Below are 14,671 nucleotides of genomic sequence, written 5' to 3'. Positions count from 1 at the left end.
AGAGAAGTAATAGTGCCACTGTATTTTGCTCTGGTCAGGCCCCACCTGAAATATTGTGTCCAGTTCTGGGCACCACAATTCAAAAAGGACATTGAGAAACTGGAGCATGTCCAGAGGAGGGCTACTAAAATGGTCAAAGGTCTGGAAACCTTGCCCTATGAGGAATGACTCAGGGAGCTGGGGATGTTTAGCCTGGAGAAGAGAAGGTTAAGAGATGATATGATAGCCCTGTTTAAATATTTGAAAGGATGTCACATTGAGGAGGGAGCAAGCTTGTTTTCTGCTGCTCCAGAGAACAGGACCCGGAACAATGGATGCAAGCTACAGGAAAAGAGATTCCACCTCAACCTTAGGAAGAACTTCCTGACCGTAAGGGCTGTTTGACAGTGGAACAAACTCCCCCGGAGTGTAGTGGAGTCTCCTTCCTTGGAGGTCTTCAAGCAGAGGCTAGATGGCCATCTGTTGGGGATGCTTTGATTTGGATTTCCTGCATGGCAGGGTGTTGGACTGGATGGCCCTTGTGGTCTCTTCCAACTCTAAGATTCTATGATTCTATGATTCTATGAAATCTTTGATGAGTTCCAGAATGGCATTTCCATTCCCTGCATGACACTTCAAGTCATCTTCCTTTTCTGTCAGATCAGTAACTGATTGTTGCTGGTGTCCATGTTGGTGGGGTCGTGTATCCCAAGAGACTCAACCTATATCAGGAAGATGTTTGAACACTTTGGTTAGCACAGTGCAGGGGGCACTGTAGTACAACAGCAAAGAGTGTGTGCAAGTTTTAGAGATGAATTTCTGCACTGAAAGAGCTGTAAAAACCATGTTGAAAGTTCAATGTGGAGACACAGCATTATGATTGCAATGAAATAGTACCTACACTAGGTAGGAAAGTCTGGACATACATGCTGTAATTATTTATGTGGCTTGAATCGTGATGGGTCATTATATTGATGGTTGTACTTTTTGCATACTTGCATTAGGAAGTATCCATTACCCTTACACAAATAGTTCCCCATTCATACATACATAGTGCAAAGGGAAGCATGGAGGCACAGTTCTCTCTTCCAAGTTGGAATGGCCACCAAAAGAACCTGGAATGTTGCCACTATGTTAGTGGACTGGCAGAGTTTTCACATTCTATTGCTATTGAACAGAATCTTGGCCTCATTTGCGTTTCCATTTCCTTCTGAACTAGAGAATCATGCACAAAGTTTCAAGAGGTCCCAGATGCCCTTTGGAGGGATACTGGTTCACCTCAGATATCTGAATTTCTCTGTAGCAGTTATCTTCAGCTAGGGATGCACACTCTAGTTTCTGCATGATTGCTGGTTTGGATTTTGATTTTGTTTTCAAAGTATCAAATTTGACCATTTTTATTTATCATTTTAGACTTATAATGCCTTCTGGTACAAAAGCCCAGTAAGGAAGGACAAGTTACAACAGCAAAGGTCAAATCTTGCAGCAAAACACTTGACACTCTTAATTTAGGACATTTCAACAGAAGGAAAAGTGGCAGCTGTAGCCAAAATTTCTACAGTTCCTGACAGTGACATGCTTCACCTTACAGATTAAATGCATTTAAAAGGGAATATATGACCCTATTGGGGAGTTATGACTGTGAGTTATGCATTTGTGACAGCTTCATATTCATGATCCCACCACTATTACATTTGATCGGGATATGGGAGAGTCTTCTCAATGGTTGCTCCTGAGTTGTGGAATTCCCCCAATAGGAAGCTTGGTTGGCCCTTTTCTGCTCTCTTCCCACCAGCAGGCAAATGTTTTTATTTATGTATTTAGGCAAGTATTTTATCCTTACCTTCTGTGACAGGAGAGTCTCCTAATAAGGTGTGCTGTGCTTTTATCATTTTCACTATGTTTTAATGCTTTTAAAATGGTTTTAATTTAGTATTTTTAATAGAATTGTTTATTTAGTGGTATTTTTTTATTTTTTGTATCAAATAGGTATTAGATGTACTTTGCTTTAATTTGTTGTTGTAGGCTGCCTTGGGAGAAGGGATGGACATAACTTAAATAATAAATAATAGTTGAGAAAACTTTAGTGTGTCTTTCCTATATTTTATCACTACCTGAGTTAGTTGGTAGGTATGCCAGCAAACCATATAGCTCAGATGTGGCATATCTAGTATATCAGACATATATCTGGTAGATGTGCCAGATATATCCTACCTCAAGCTCCAAATATGTAGTGTGTAATGCACCATATAAATTGTTTCATACCACCTAGCAGGCATCAAGAAAATAAATAAAACTGAGTACATTTTTCTTTCTCCATCTGAAGAACTGCAGTTAGAATGGGGCACATTCCCTTCTGCTCTCCTCCTCTGCTCACTAATCTGTTGGAACAGTTCCTCATGGAGCTCAGTGAGAGAGGTTTTGGATGCTTTAAAATGGGCTTGTGAACAATCCCTTACACAGCATTCAAAGCAAGACATATGTGCACAGAATCCCAAGTTATATATGTATGTTTGTATGTCACCAGCAGGACTCCAGTCTCTTCCTCTGGTGTGAACACCTGTGTTTGTTTGTGTATGCATGGTTGGCTTAATATTTAGAAGAGGTTCAATTTCAATGTGGAGTTGAAGGCTTTCATGGCCAGCATCCATAGTTTTTTGCGGAGCTTTTTGGGTTATGTGGCCATGTTCTAGAAGACTTTCTTCCTGACGTTTCGCCAGCATCTGTGGCTGGCATCTTCAGATAATGCTTGCCTGGAAAGGAGTGGATATATATATTGTTTGACCTGGGAAGGCAGGAGTGATTTGCATGTTTATTGTTCTGTTGCTAATGGTAGGCCTCGGGGTGGGAGGCTAATGCAAAAGAAGATTAGTGTCTGCTTTATTAGTGCTCATTGTCTGCTGGGAAACCCCTGACCCTGGGAGATTTCTCTTTTGCATTTGTTTTCATCTTGCTGTTTTTCAGGACTGGTAGCCAAACCTTGTTTACTTTAAGGGTTTCCTCTTTCCTGTTGAAATTGGCCAGGTGTTTGTGGATTTCAATGGCTTCCCTGTGCCTCCTGACATGGTAGTGGTTCAATTTCATTTACTTAGGCTTAAAAGGTAAAGGTAGTTCCTTGACATGAATGTCTAGTCGTAACTGACTGTAGGGAGTGGTGCTCATCTCCGTTTCTAAGCTGAAGAGCCAGCATTGTTCTAGGCCTGCTCTGGTGGGCATGTGGCCAGCATGACTCCACCAAATGCTGTTATCTTCCCACTGAGAAGTGGTACCTATTTATTTATTTGCATTTGCATGCTTTCAAACTGCTAGCTTGGCAGAAGCTGGGGCTAGTGATAGGAACTCATCCCATCATGCAGCACAGGGGCCTCAAACTGCCATCCTGCCGGTCTTGCACTCAACAGAGTCAGCGTCTTAACCACTTGAGCCACTGCAACCCTTACTTAGAGTTACATAACCTGAAATTTGGAGGTCAGCCATTAATATATCAGGCATGGCAACCCAAATCATTTTGTAGGAAACACAAATTGTGCTACTAAACTCTGCTTAGGTAGACTCCATGTAGTGAATATACTATCTTTTTAAATGTTTTATGATGTTGTTTTAGAAGTGTTTCATATTAGTCTTTTCAGATTTCACCTGTCAGCCTCCTTGAGGAAGTCTTTGGCTTGAGTTTCTGGTAAAGAGTGAGAAAAAATAATAGCAAAAATAATAGTTCAGACAGAATGAGCACATACACTACTATGTCCGTTCCTATTGTATGATTATTAGAAAGAACATTATCTTTTTCTTTGTTTAGGAGGCAACAGAGAGATAATGGGGGATTCCACAGTGTGTCATTAGGTCATCTGCTGTTATTGCCTTCCTTTCCTCTTTAACAGGATATTAGATCCAGAATGCAAATGGGGTACTTATTGTGTGACCAGCAATTATAAACAGATAGCTTTAAGAGACAATTAGCTGAAACCACTTCAGCAAAACAATATCTTCCTCCTTTAGCAGCAGTGGGTTAGAAACTTATTTTCCTAGATAACATTTCAACTGCCATCTGTTTATTTGTCCATGAATAAGGTCTAATAAAAGCTGTAAAGCTGAAATGGGTGCACAGTGTGAAAGAAAAGCAATGTGTCTTTAAAAAGATGGGAGTAAACTGCTTTAGAATAAAGCTAAGAAATAAAAGAGCCATTGACCCCTCTCTTTTTAGTGTGAATGTTAGAGCGTAAGAAAATACTAATGCCCATAATACCAGATTGTCCTTGAGACTTCACTGCTGATACATTTAAATAAAGACAACACAACATACCTCCCCTTCCACAAATAGTGCTAAGGTATGTCCTTGAATGTCTTGAAGTGCTATATTTTAAGAACTCTTAACACGCCTCATAAACTTTTTGGCTCTCATGTTTGACAACTCTGCATTATAACATAGAACAAAAGAAATATTAGATATGATTTTAGACCTAGACCAGAATTCTCTGTGTGGTGGAGTAGGGAATTCATGATCTATGGGCAGCATGTGGCCTCATTTTGCAACTGCCAAAGCTGTCAAAGGCCCTCAAAGCCACCAGGCCCTGTTGTGGAATGTGAGTGATAGTGTATATCTAACAAGCACAGTAATTAGTATTTGCACAAAGAGGGTAAGCAACAACCAACCCTACACTACTCCCACCACATCCCACACATGTTCTGGAAGAGAAATGCATTGACAGATGCTCTAGAAAGTCCTGGATGTGCAGAGGGATGCTAGGGGATTAAAAACTCAGGAAATAATTCATTGGGGTTACATACACAACATCCAATTTAACATGATGAAGGGAAGAATATCAATGTTTTAAATCTGGAGTGGACAAAGTGTGCCCCCAGGGTTTCTTTTGTGGTCCAAGGGTCTTTCAAGTGTCAACTTCATTCTGCTCTAGAATGCCCCTAAGTACACTCTAGGGAGTGTGGAGGGCATTTCTGCCAGATTTGGAGGCCTCCTGCATCCCCAGGGGTTAAAAACAAACATTTTTTTTTCAAATTTTAAAAGAATAATTGTTTTGTCCTGAAATGCCCCCCCAAATGTCCACTAGGGGGCGGGGAATGCATTTGCATCACATTTTCCCGGAGCCAATTTAGGGAGACAGATGAACAGGAGGTGAACAAGAAATTATGGATGCTCATTTCCATTTGTTAAAAAGTCCACGTCTGTGCCTACAACAGCCTGGGTATAACCCAAGACATGGTGAAAATACCCCTATGTCCCCTAAAAGGTGTTTGGGGACATCTTTTTTTGTTGTTGTTGCAAGAGCAGGTGTAGTGGAGAAGTATGGTCCTCCAAGTTTTCCTGGGGGGCTAATGCAGTCCACTAGCCTTCAACAGTTGTTCATCCCTGTTTTAAATGCATAAAAACAATACCACAAGGCCTGAATGGAGCTTTGAGTAATGTGTGAAATAGCCATGTGAGATGTAGATGGCCAGTTAAGCTACCATAGAGCAGCCAAAGACATGCATGCAGAGAAGAAAAGGGAAACAATTCCTTTGATTCTCTGTGTGTTCTGGTCAAAAGGAAACACTGAGCCAAGAAAGTACAAAGGAAGCAGGGGCCATACTGGCTGAATTTTGAATAGCTGCTGTGCCAAGAAGAATTTTGACAGTCAGCCAGCATAGAGCTGCGTCAGGAGGATTGTGCTGTCTGTTTCATAAATCTACAGGTCCTTGCTCAGGACTTTTGGAGGACATGGATCATGAGGTGGTGTAAGGGACTCACTGATGCTTTGTATAAGCAGAAACTGACTCACCAAACAGTGCTGCCAGTGAGCTTGTGACCTTTTCCTGCTGTTTGATCCTGCAGTTCCTTGTAGCTTGAGGCTGCCTTCTTGCTTGCACCAACAAGATCTCAGGTGCAGTTTCCATGAAAACATACTTGAATGAAATGCAGATACAATTAAAACCAAGGTTAAACTTTTATTAAAGAAGCCTCAGTCCTATGCAACTTTTCACTGTACCAGAACCATCCAGTTAATCCGCTTATCTCTTATGGATGGAATTAGCGTACCTGTTGAGGCTTGCCCATCCATTCAAATGACAGGATTTTCTCTCTGAATAAGGCTTAATTTGCTGAATATGTAAATAGTTTCATGACAATCTGTATGACTGAAGCTGCTTGTCATGTTTGAGAACTAAGGTCTTGTAAAACATATATGACTACAAGTGCTCATTTTTTGATCTCCAGAGTCACAAAGATTAATAAGAACTCCTTTACCTAGATGTCTAACCAAGGTCAAATAAAAACATATATATGAGTAATAGCAATTATTTTGGATTCCAAGAGACATGGAGATAGAAAAAACTTTTGCAAACCAATCCTAAGCAAGGCTCACACAAAAGTAAATCACAGTTGAATGAGAGTTCTTTCCAGGCAAACACATATAGGATTACATTTCTAAATTTTAAATCACTTTAGATCAGAAAGTAGACCTGGATCTGCTGGTAGATCTCTTGGCATTTTGTAGTAGCTCACCAGTGATGTATGTCTCCTTATTGTTTCACATCAGCAAATCCTCACCCAGAAAAGTAGGCTGATACACAAAACAAACCCTTCTGGCATGGAAACAGGAATGGGCTTTTATGTAAAAGGGAGAAGTATTACCTTGTAATGGCTGTTTCCATTCCTCCATCCAGTCAGTTCCCCAAAATAACAGAGTTTCGGCCCTGATTTTTTGATGTTTGTAGCAGAGTTTAGCACTACTCTGATTCATATGTTTCTTTTCAATTGCTCTTTTCTCCCAGTTGTGGAGTGAGCAAGGTTACTTTCCACCCCCACCATTCCCTCCATGCACTAAACATCTTTTGCCCCTGCTCTTCCCCCAGTATCTGCTTTTCCACCTTGCATATTTATTTAATTTTGATTTTTGTTATAGTCATAGTGATAAAATTGCCTTGTTGCTGTAGCACTATAATGCTAAAATGCTAATAGAAAGAAACACTGAATCTGATAAAAAGAAATGTAATGAGGAAACAAAGCCCAGTGGAGAGCCTACATGGGAAAAGGCACATGCCCATTTGAAATATCATCAATGGGATTGCCAAAACGTAGAGTTGAAGGAAGTGAGGTGATGTAGATATATGACATTTGTGCTGTGTGCCTTCAAGTAATTTCTGACTTACGGTGACCCTACAGTGAATCTTTCATGGGGGTTTCTTTGCAAGATTTGTTCCGAGGGGGTTTGCCTTTACCTTCTTCTGAGGCTGAAAGAATGTGACTTGCTCAAGGTCACCCAGTGGGTTTCAGTAGTTTCAATGGATTTGATCCCCGGTCTCCCAGTGTCCTAGTCCAAGACTCAAACCATCATCCCATGCTGCCTGGCTGTATAACATTTATCCCATACTGTATCAGAAACTCCTGGGACAGAAAAAAAAAGAACCCTGCATCCTACAGTTAGCTTTAAAAGTTGTGGGTAAATTCACAATGAAAATATCAGAACAGAGAAAAATGTTGTACAGATAGCAGGAAGGCCTCCCACAGCCCCTGCTAACTGCAGCTGTAACTTCCACCAAATCCTGGAGCTTTTGGGCATTCTGGAAAAGCCCACTGGAACTGGAGGAAAATGCCTTATATGAGATCCATTTGGATGTGACATGAGAGTCATTTTTTAAAGTATGACTGCCTCCCATCTGAGCTACAATTTTTCCCTTGGCTCAGGCTGGTGAATTTTGAAGGATCTATATAAAAATAGTAGATCCCAAAAGCTTAAAGTCCACCCATCCCTGCCTTAGGCAGAGAGAAATAAGCCAATCTACTGTTCTAGGAGCTGAATCTCAAAATGCCTAGTAATGCCTAAGGATAAGAGATGACATATTTCTATCACTGCATTGTAGTTATTTATACAATATCATGACAGAGCTGACAGTTGAATTAGTACTAGTCATTTCATTCAGTGTGTACACTATATTCCTCTTTAAGAAGTTAATGCTTCCCAAGCATAGACAAATCATTATTAAGGGGAATATCCATCTAAATGTCAAGAACCTTATGAATAAGGATACACATCTCCTTGGCAGAAAAATCTGAATCCACTGTATGTCATTTAAGTGAATTTCAAAATGTTCCTCCAATTTTGGATTAAATTAAATGTTTGGGATGGGCTCGGTCAATTGCTTTTCATAGATTTCAGCTTAGTTTAAACTGCAAGGTGGAACAGGTAGCTGAAGTTCTCCTACTGGAAGTCCTTTGGTGCTCATGAATGATCCCTAGGAGACATCAGGAAGTCTCAGGTTCATGGAATCCCCATGACCTTCTCCTCTTCTACTCACCATGGGTAGAGCTGCTAAATGGAATCACACTATTTATTCTTTGCAGTTTGGCAAACCTAATACTCTCTCATTATCATGCTGGTTAATTTCATCCAGTTTTGCTTAATGTAAATACCAAACTATTACTCCCCCCCCCCCCCACCTCTCACCAATGCAAATCAGTGAGAGGCATGAACCTTCCAGTGTCAGGTCTGTGATCTGAATGGAAGCTGAGGGACTGTAAAATGGTCTGAGCCAAAGGGGACAATTTTCTGAAGGGCTGAATCTTGCCATTGCTGTGCACCACTACAAACTTTGCTATTGTTAGGTTTCTCCGATCCTGCTCTTGAGCGACTGAACGCTTTTGGATAAAGTCCAGGGAGTGGGTTGATTTTATTCATTACAAATTTGTTCTTTCTTCCTTTTCATGCGCCCTGTCCATGGCAAAACAGAATTATTACAAATCATTGATTTGGGCCAATGAGAGGCACGCACAGTGTTTGTTCTCCACTTTCAACACTTTGCTTAAACCTTCCTCTCCTCCTGTCTCTTCATCATTCTTTCCTAACGATTTCACTAACCATTTCATCTCAAAGATTACCACTATTTGCTCTGAGTCCCTCCTGATTCTTCTTCTACTCCTAATCGTCTATCACCCTCGCCTAAAAAAAAAATCTGTGTTTCCTCCTGTTTCTCTGGATGAACTCTCTATGCTGCTGAACTCTTCCAAACCTGCAACTTGTTCTCTTTATTCAATTCCTACTCGTCTTCTAATTCCTATAGCTCCCTCTTTTCTGCCCTTGCTTCTCTAATATATAATCTCTCCCTGTCAATGGGTTCCTTCCCTTCAGTCTTTAAATATGCTTTAGTTTCTCCTATTCTGAAAAAAAAAATTCTCTTGACCCCTCCTCTTTGTCTGGCTATCGTCCGATTTCAATTCTTCCTTTTCTTTCTAAAGTTTTGGAATGGGTCGTATATTCTCGCTGTCTTGAGTTTCTTGAAGCCAACTCCATTCTCGATCCCTTTCAGTTCAATTTCTGCCCACAACATTCTACAGAGACGACTCTCACTAACATCTCGAATGATCTTTTATGGGCCAAGGCTAATGGCCTTTACTCTGTTCTCATTGTTCTTGATTTGTCTGCAGCCTTTGACACCATTGATCACTGCCTTCTAGCTGATATACTTTCTGACCTCGTGTTCTCAGACTCTGTTCTTGACTGGTTTAGATCTTACTTGTCAGGCAGATCTTTTGCAGTGGTCATGGGTGGTCAGACGCCGTCCTCTGTTCCCTTATCTGTTGGAGTTCCTCAGGGCTCTGTTCTGGGTCCCCTTCTGTTTTCTCTCTACACACTGTCCCCAGGAAAACTCATTAGTTCTTTTGGCTTTTCCTATCATTTGTACACTGATGATACTCAGCTGTATCTTTCCACCCCTGACCTTTCTCCAAGTCTTGAACAGCAAGTTTCATCTTGTCTTACAGCTGTTTCTCAGTGGATGCATCATCTCGTTGTCCCTCCTAAGTCTACTCTTCAACACTCCTTTTCTGTTTCTGTTGATGACATTTCTATCCCACCAGTCCAGCAAGCCTGTAGTCTTGGTTTTATGTTTGATTTTTCTCTGTCGTGTATCCTCCAGATCCAGATCACAGCTAAGGCATGTCGATTCTTTTTATACAATATTGTCAAAATCTGACCATTTCTCTCTGCCTCTACTGCCAAAATTCTGGTCCATGCCCTGGTGGTCTCACAACTTGATTTCTATAACATCCTTCTGGCAGGGCTTCCTCTTTTTCACCTCCATCCTTTAATTTCTGTCCAGCATTCAGTTGCATGCATTATTACATCAGCCCACCGCTCCGACTATATCTTTCATTTGTTGTCATTCCTTCACTGGCTCCCCCTCCCTTTCCGTATTCAGTACAAGCTCCTTTTGTTGACTTTTAAGGCCCTCCATGGGCTGGCCCCTCCTTATTTATCAGACCTTCTTTCTCCTCACCTTCCCTCTCAGGCCCTCCATTCTGGTAGTCAAGGTCGGCTGTCTCAGCCCAGGATTTTCTCTGCCTTGTCCCGGATTCATCACTTTTCACTTGCTACCCCTCACTCCTGGAACCTCCTTCCCCCACGAGAACGGATCATCACTTCTTTAACCAGTTTCAAAACTGAGTTAAAGACCATCCTGTTCAGAGAAGCGTTCCCAGGCATTGCGTGACTATTATTTGTTATTTGACATTTTTAATTTGTTGCCTGTTTTATTGAACCCTTTCCTGTAGTGTTATGTATTATTTATATGTATTATGCTACTATTTCTTAGATTGTACACCATGGGCAGGTTTACCTGTATCTATTTTATTGTTTGTATGTACCGCGCTGTGCAAATCTACAACGCTCTATAAATAAAGCATAATAATAATAATAATAATAATAATAATAATAATAATAATAGTTAAATAGATAAACATGAGCCAGTGTTTACTAATGCAGTTAGGAATGTGAAACTACCATACGTTCCTTAGCCTGGAATCACCACCACCCACCACCACTTACCAGGCTGTTTGGGAAGCAGCTGACTGATCTTTCCAGCCCCTTCCTATAAGGAATCTCTGTTGCAACAGCCAGAAGAAGGACCACTGTTATAATTCCCCCTTGCATGGGAGATTGCTTGCACAATCTCCAGTCCATTTGTTCCTGCTTGACAGAGGAACAGACCTCTTTCTATCACTGTGGTTGCCACCAGGCAAGTGAGGACTGCGGGACATTGACGGTCACTATGTATCACCTAAATTAAGGAGTTGGTAAGTATTGTGAATATGAAGTAGTCACAAATGCATATGTAACTGTCTTAGTGAGTTCCGGCCATATTTCATGAAAAACAAAACAGAAATAATGATTCATAAGTAAAACTCTAAAATATCTTTGTATATAAAATGGGCATGGATTCCCCCTCCTCTCCTTTCCTTTTCCTTTTCCTTTTCCCCACCCCCAGTCATAACAGGTTGATATAATTTAGAATATGATGTGTAGACACACTTAAGGCAACTTGTGCCAGGAAGGTACAGGCCAAATGTGAATGATTTTAAAGGCCGCTTAATGGCAACATTGTCAGTTGAGTCACGTGGTAACTCTAAGATGACCGTGGAACTGTATCCTTGTCATTTCCTCAGTTAGCAAGAATAAAGGTCACTAGTGATCAATTAGTCATACCTAAATGTGATTTGGTGACATTCTTGCTCTTCAACACTTAGTATAAAATGGTTGTTTAGGAAATGACTAGTGGAACGGATAAGGAATGTTATCATATTATAGTGAACTACCCTCAACATTAGAACCTTCATAAGACAAAATAGAAGAAATGATCAGGTTAGACTTTAATTATTAGACTTTAATATTTGGAAAATTAACTTTGTATATGAAGCCATCTGAAAATTAAATTAATGTGCTTCTCCCCTCTCATCAGGCTAAATGTTATATTAATTTTATGGATTTCAACAATGCAAATGTGGAGGTGTTACCCTATTGTCCCTTCTACGGTAAGTAATAAACCTTACTAAACTAGAAATATGCTAGATAATTAATTATTAAAATATCATCTGAAACTGTTTTAAACACTGAGATATTATTAATGCACTATTTGTATATTAATATGTTTAATATCATCTGAATATAAGATTATATTTCGTAAGTTTAACTATAGTTTTACATACAACTTGCTTTATTAAGCATTTTTTGTGTGTGCCTACTAAAATTATAGCAACATTTCTTGTATTGATTTCCATGAATCTAGTCTTTAGTCACTTCATGTGTTCTGGTAAGTGACGCACAAAACTGAGATGTTCACTACTATAAAGCTGATCTATATCATTCTTTATTTCATTCATCTCCATTATATTGAGCAGCACGATCTCAGTTAATTTTAGTCTGTATTAAGTCCTGTTGAGTTCAACAAAACTCACTCATATGTGAGTATGTATCGGATGCAGCCTATGTGTTTTTATTTACTTAGAATGATTGTTCTGCTGCTGAGGCAAGTTATAATGTCAAATATACTACTACAAAGACAGTAAGATGGCTTCATTGCTGATGTTCTGTGAATAAATCGATGACATTATATTAACAAATGAGTGTAGAACTAATCTGTTCTGTGAGTTATGATTGCATATAACAGCTGAATATATGAATTTGGTTTTGCTAAATTTCTCATTTCCCCTATTGCAGACTTGTTTCAACTTGTTTTTTGCAAACATGGAAAAATTAATCTTCAATTTTATAGTTATCTTAATTCTTCCCAATGCTTTCTCATCCTGCTTTTCCTCTTCTTAATAAATCTGTTCAGTGAATACTTTTGATATTCATTAGGATTTTATTCCAGTTTCAAAATTTTATAACAATATTTTGGTTTAGTAGGAAATATAATTTTTTTTAAAAAATCTATCCCACTGAAATATTTATATTTATAATTGTCTAGGTAGAATTTATAACTTTTTCAGAGAATAAAATCCTATGTGAAGCCCAGTTAAGATGGTGGGATGTGTTTCAGTGTAGAACAGCATTATATATTTTGTTAATCAAGAAGTTTGAATACAAGAATAGCAATATAAATCCAAAAACTCTGCATGAACACAGGTACATTCCATTACACATAGATAGTTATTCTATAGTACAGAGTAACAGCCTAGATAGAGTGTACATATGTTGAACATTACATGTGAAAAACTCTATCTGTATACAGATCAATAGTCTATGTATACATGTTCCTGTGTAGAAGGTAATGTGAACATTGCATGCAAAGGGCCCATCCCTGACTCATTCCAGGATTTGAAAAAGGAAGTTTCTCAGGACTGGTGAAGAGTCAAGTCACAAATGGTGATTGTGATGATGAACAAAAAGAGACTATGGCCTGTTATAGACTGCCAAAATAAAGCTGCCTCGGGTCTCTTTGGAGGTATGCTGTTTAAATGATGCATGGGTCCTAAGAGTCCGGAGGTCGCGCCAAAGCCACACTCCATTCCTAAGCACTGGAGTGCAGCTTTGGTGCAGCTTCCAGATGTTTAGGATGCATGCATCATTTAAACAGCATACTTCCAAAGAGACCCGAAGCAGCTTTATTTTGGCAGTCTGTAACAGGCCGTGTGTTATGAACATCTTTAGTCCTTAAGAAAAGAACAAACAATAACACTTGAAGCCTCACTGAAAAGTTCCACCAGTGCACTCTAAAACTTTGGCTATTAGAATCTATTATCTATCTATTATTTGGCTATTACAAGAAGGAGCCCTGGTTGCGCTGTGGTTAAATATTGGGTACTGCAGCCACAATGTTATCAGTTTGATCCTAGAGTAGGGCTCCAAGGTCCACTCAGCCTTCCATTCTTTCGTAGGTAGGTAAAATGAGTATCCAGCTTGTCGGGGGCAATTGGCTATCACATTGTAAACCACTGAAGGAGTGCTAGTTCACTGATAAGCAGTATAGAAATGTACTTGCTATTGCTATAGAAGGTTTATCTGGCAGCAAGAATCAAAATATTATTGTAAGATTAGTTATGAAAGGTTTCTAGCAACTATCTTAAAGGAAAGACAGAGCATCAATAATGTTACATTGAAAAATGGCTTTCTTTTACAAGGACCATTGTTTACAACAGTGCCCATCCTTCCAGGTAAGTTGTGGTTTCGTATACATGGGCTTTATAAAAACCTGAAATTCCATACTCCTAATCTACGGCTAATACAAATTCACCCATGTCTTCTAAATCCTCAATGAGTTTGTGTGTACCTATGTACGTTTGTCAGTTTACACCTGTCACAAATGTATATATTCATAAAAAGCCTTCTCCTTATCTATGATTTAAAAAAAATCTTCAGAGCAATAATCTTTCTTTATTTGAATTGCTAGTTGTCCGGGAAATCTGATTACTGTCTCCTCCTGCTGAATAGCTGCCTAACCAAAGCGGACGGATCTGAAGAACTGGCATTGTTAAAGCCTTTACTGGAGAAGTCTTATATTAAAAGGTCCTTTCGGAATGGGGTTGGATCAGGAATTAAAAGTACATCTTTTCGAAGAGCCAAGTCATGAACAATTGCCCAAGGAACTATCCACGAATCAAAACATATAAGATTTAACCAAATATGCTTAAAGTTGTTTTCCTGTACCTTTCTGATGATGAGTCAAACCAATAGAGACAAATGTATCAGTGTGTTCATAATGTAAACAGATGTTTATTTGAAATGGTGCAAGCCAAGTGAAGCAAATGTAATTGTTCCGAACGGACATTTCTTTCAAAATTATAGTATCACCACATTTTTGGCATTGATGTGAAATGAATTTTTAGTTTAAATTCCATTGGGTACAAACTTTATGTCCTAATGCAAAAATAACGTAGATGTTTTAACATGTACATTTAGTAATGTTTTAATAATCTGAATGTGATTAT

General features: G+C 39.3%; 1 protein-coding gene across 1 annotated transcript; it reads left to right on the top strand.

Annotated features, from left to right (window-relative positions):
* The first annotated feature begins 11,680 nt into the window (after positions 1–11,680).
* On the top strand, positions 11,681–14,313 carry NPS (neuropeptide S). The gene is made up of 2 exons (XM_042458475.1): positions 11,681–11,776; positions 14,134–14,313. The coding sequence occupies exons 1-2, from the start codon at positions 11,681–11,683 to the stop codon at positions 14,311–14,313; spliced, it is 276 nt and encodes a 91-aa protein (XP_042314409.1).
* Positions 14,314–14,671: the final 358 nt, after the last annotated feature.

This window comes from Sceloporus undulatus, chromosome 3 (assembly GCF_019175285.1).
Source record: "Sceloporus undulatus isolate JIND9_A2432 ecotype Alabama chromosome 3, SceUnd_v1.1, whole genome shotgun sequence".
Classification (NCBI taxonomy): domain Eukaryota; kingdom Metazoa; phylum Chordata; class Lepidosauria; order Squamata; family Phrynosomatidae; genus Sceloporus; species Sceloporus undulatus.
Note: the sequence above shows the minus strand (reverse complement) of the source record. Positions and strands in the feature narration are given on the sequence as shown.

What these genes read in the sequence shown, in the direction of transcription:
- NPS (XM_042458475.1), top strand. Translation starts at nt 11,681, where the DNA reads ATGTGCTTCTCCCCTCTCATCAGGCTAAATGTTATATTAATTTTATGG. An exon ending in ACCCTATTGTCCCTTCTACG is followed by an intron (nt 11,777 to 14,133) that starts GTAAGTAATAAA and finishes TTGAATTGCTAG; the next exon opens with TTGTCCGGGAAATCTGATTA.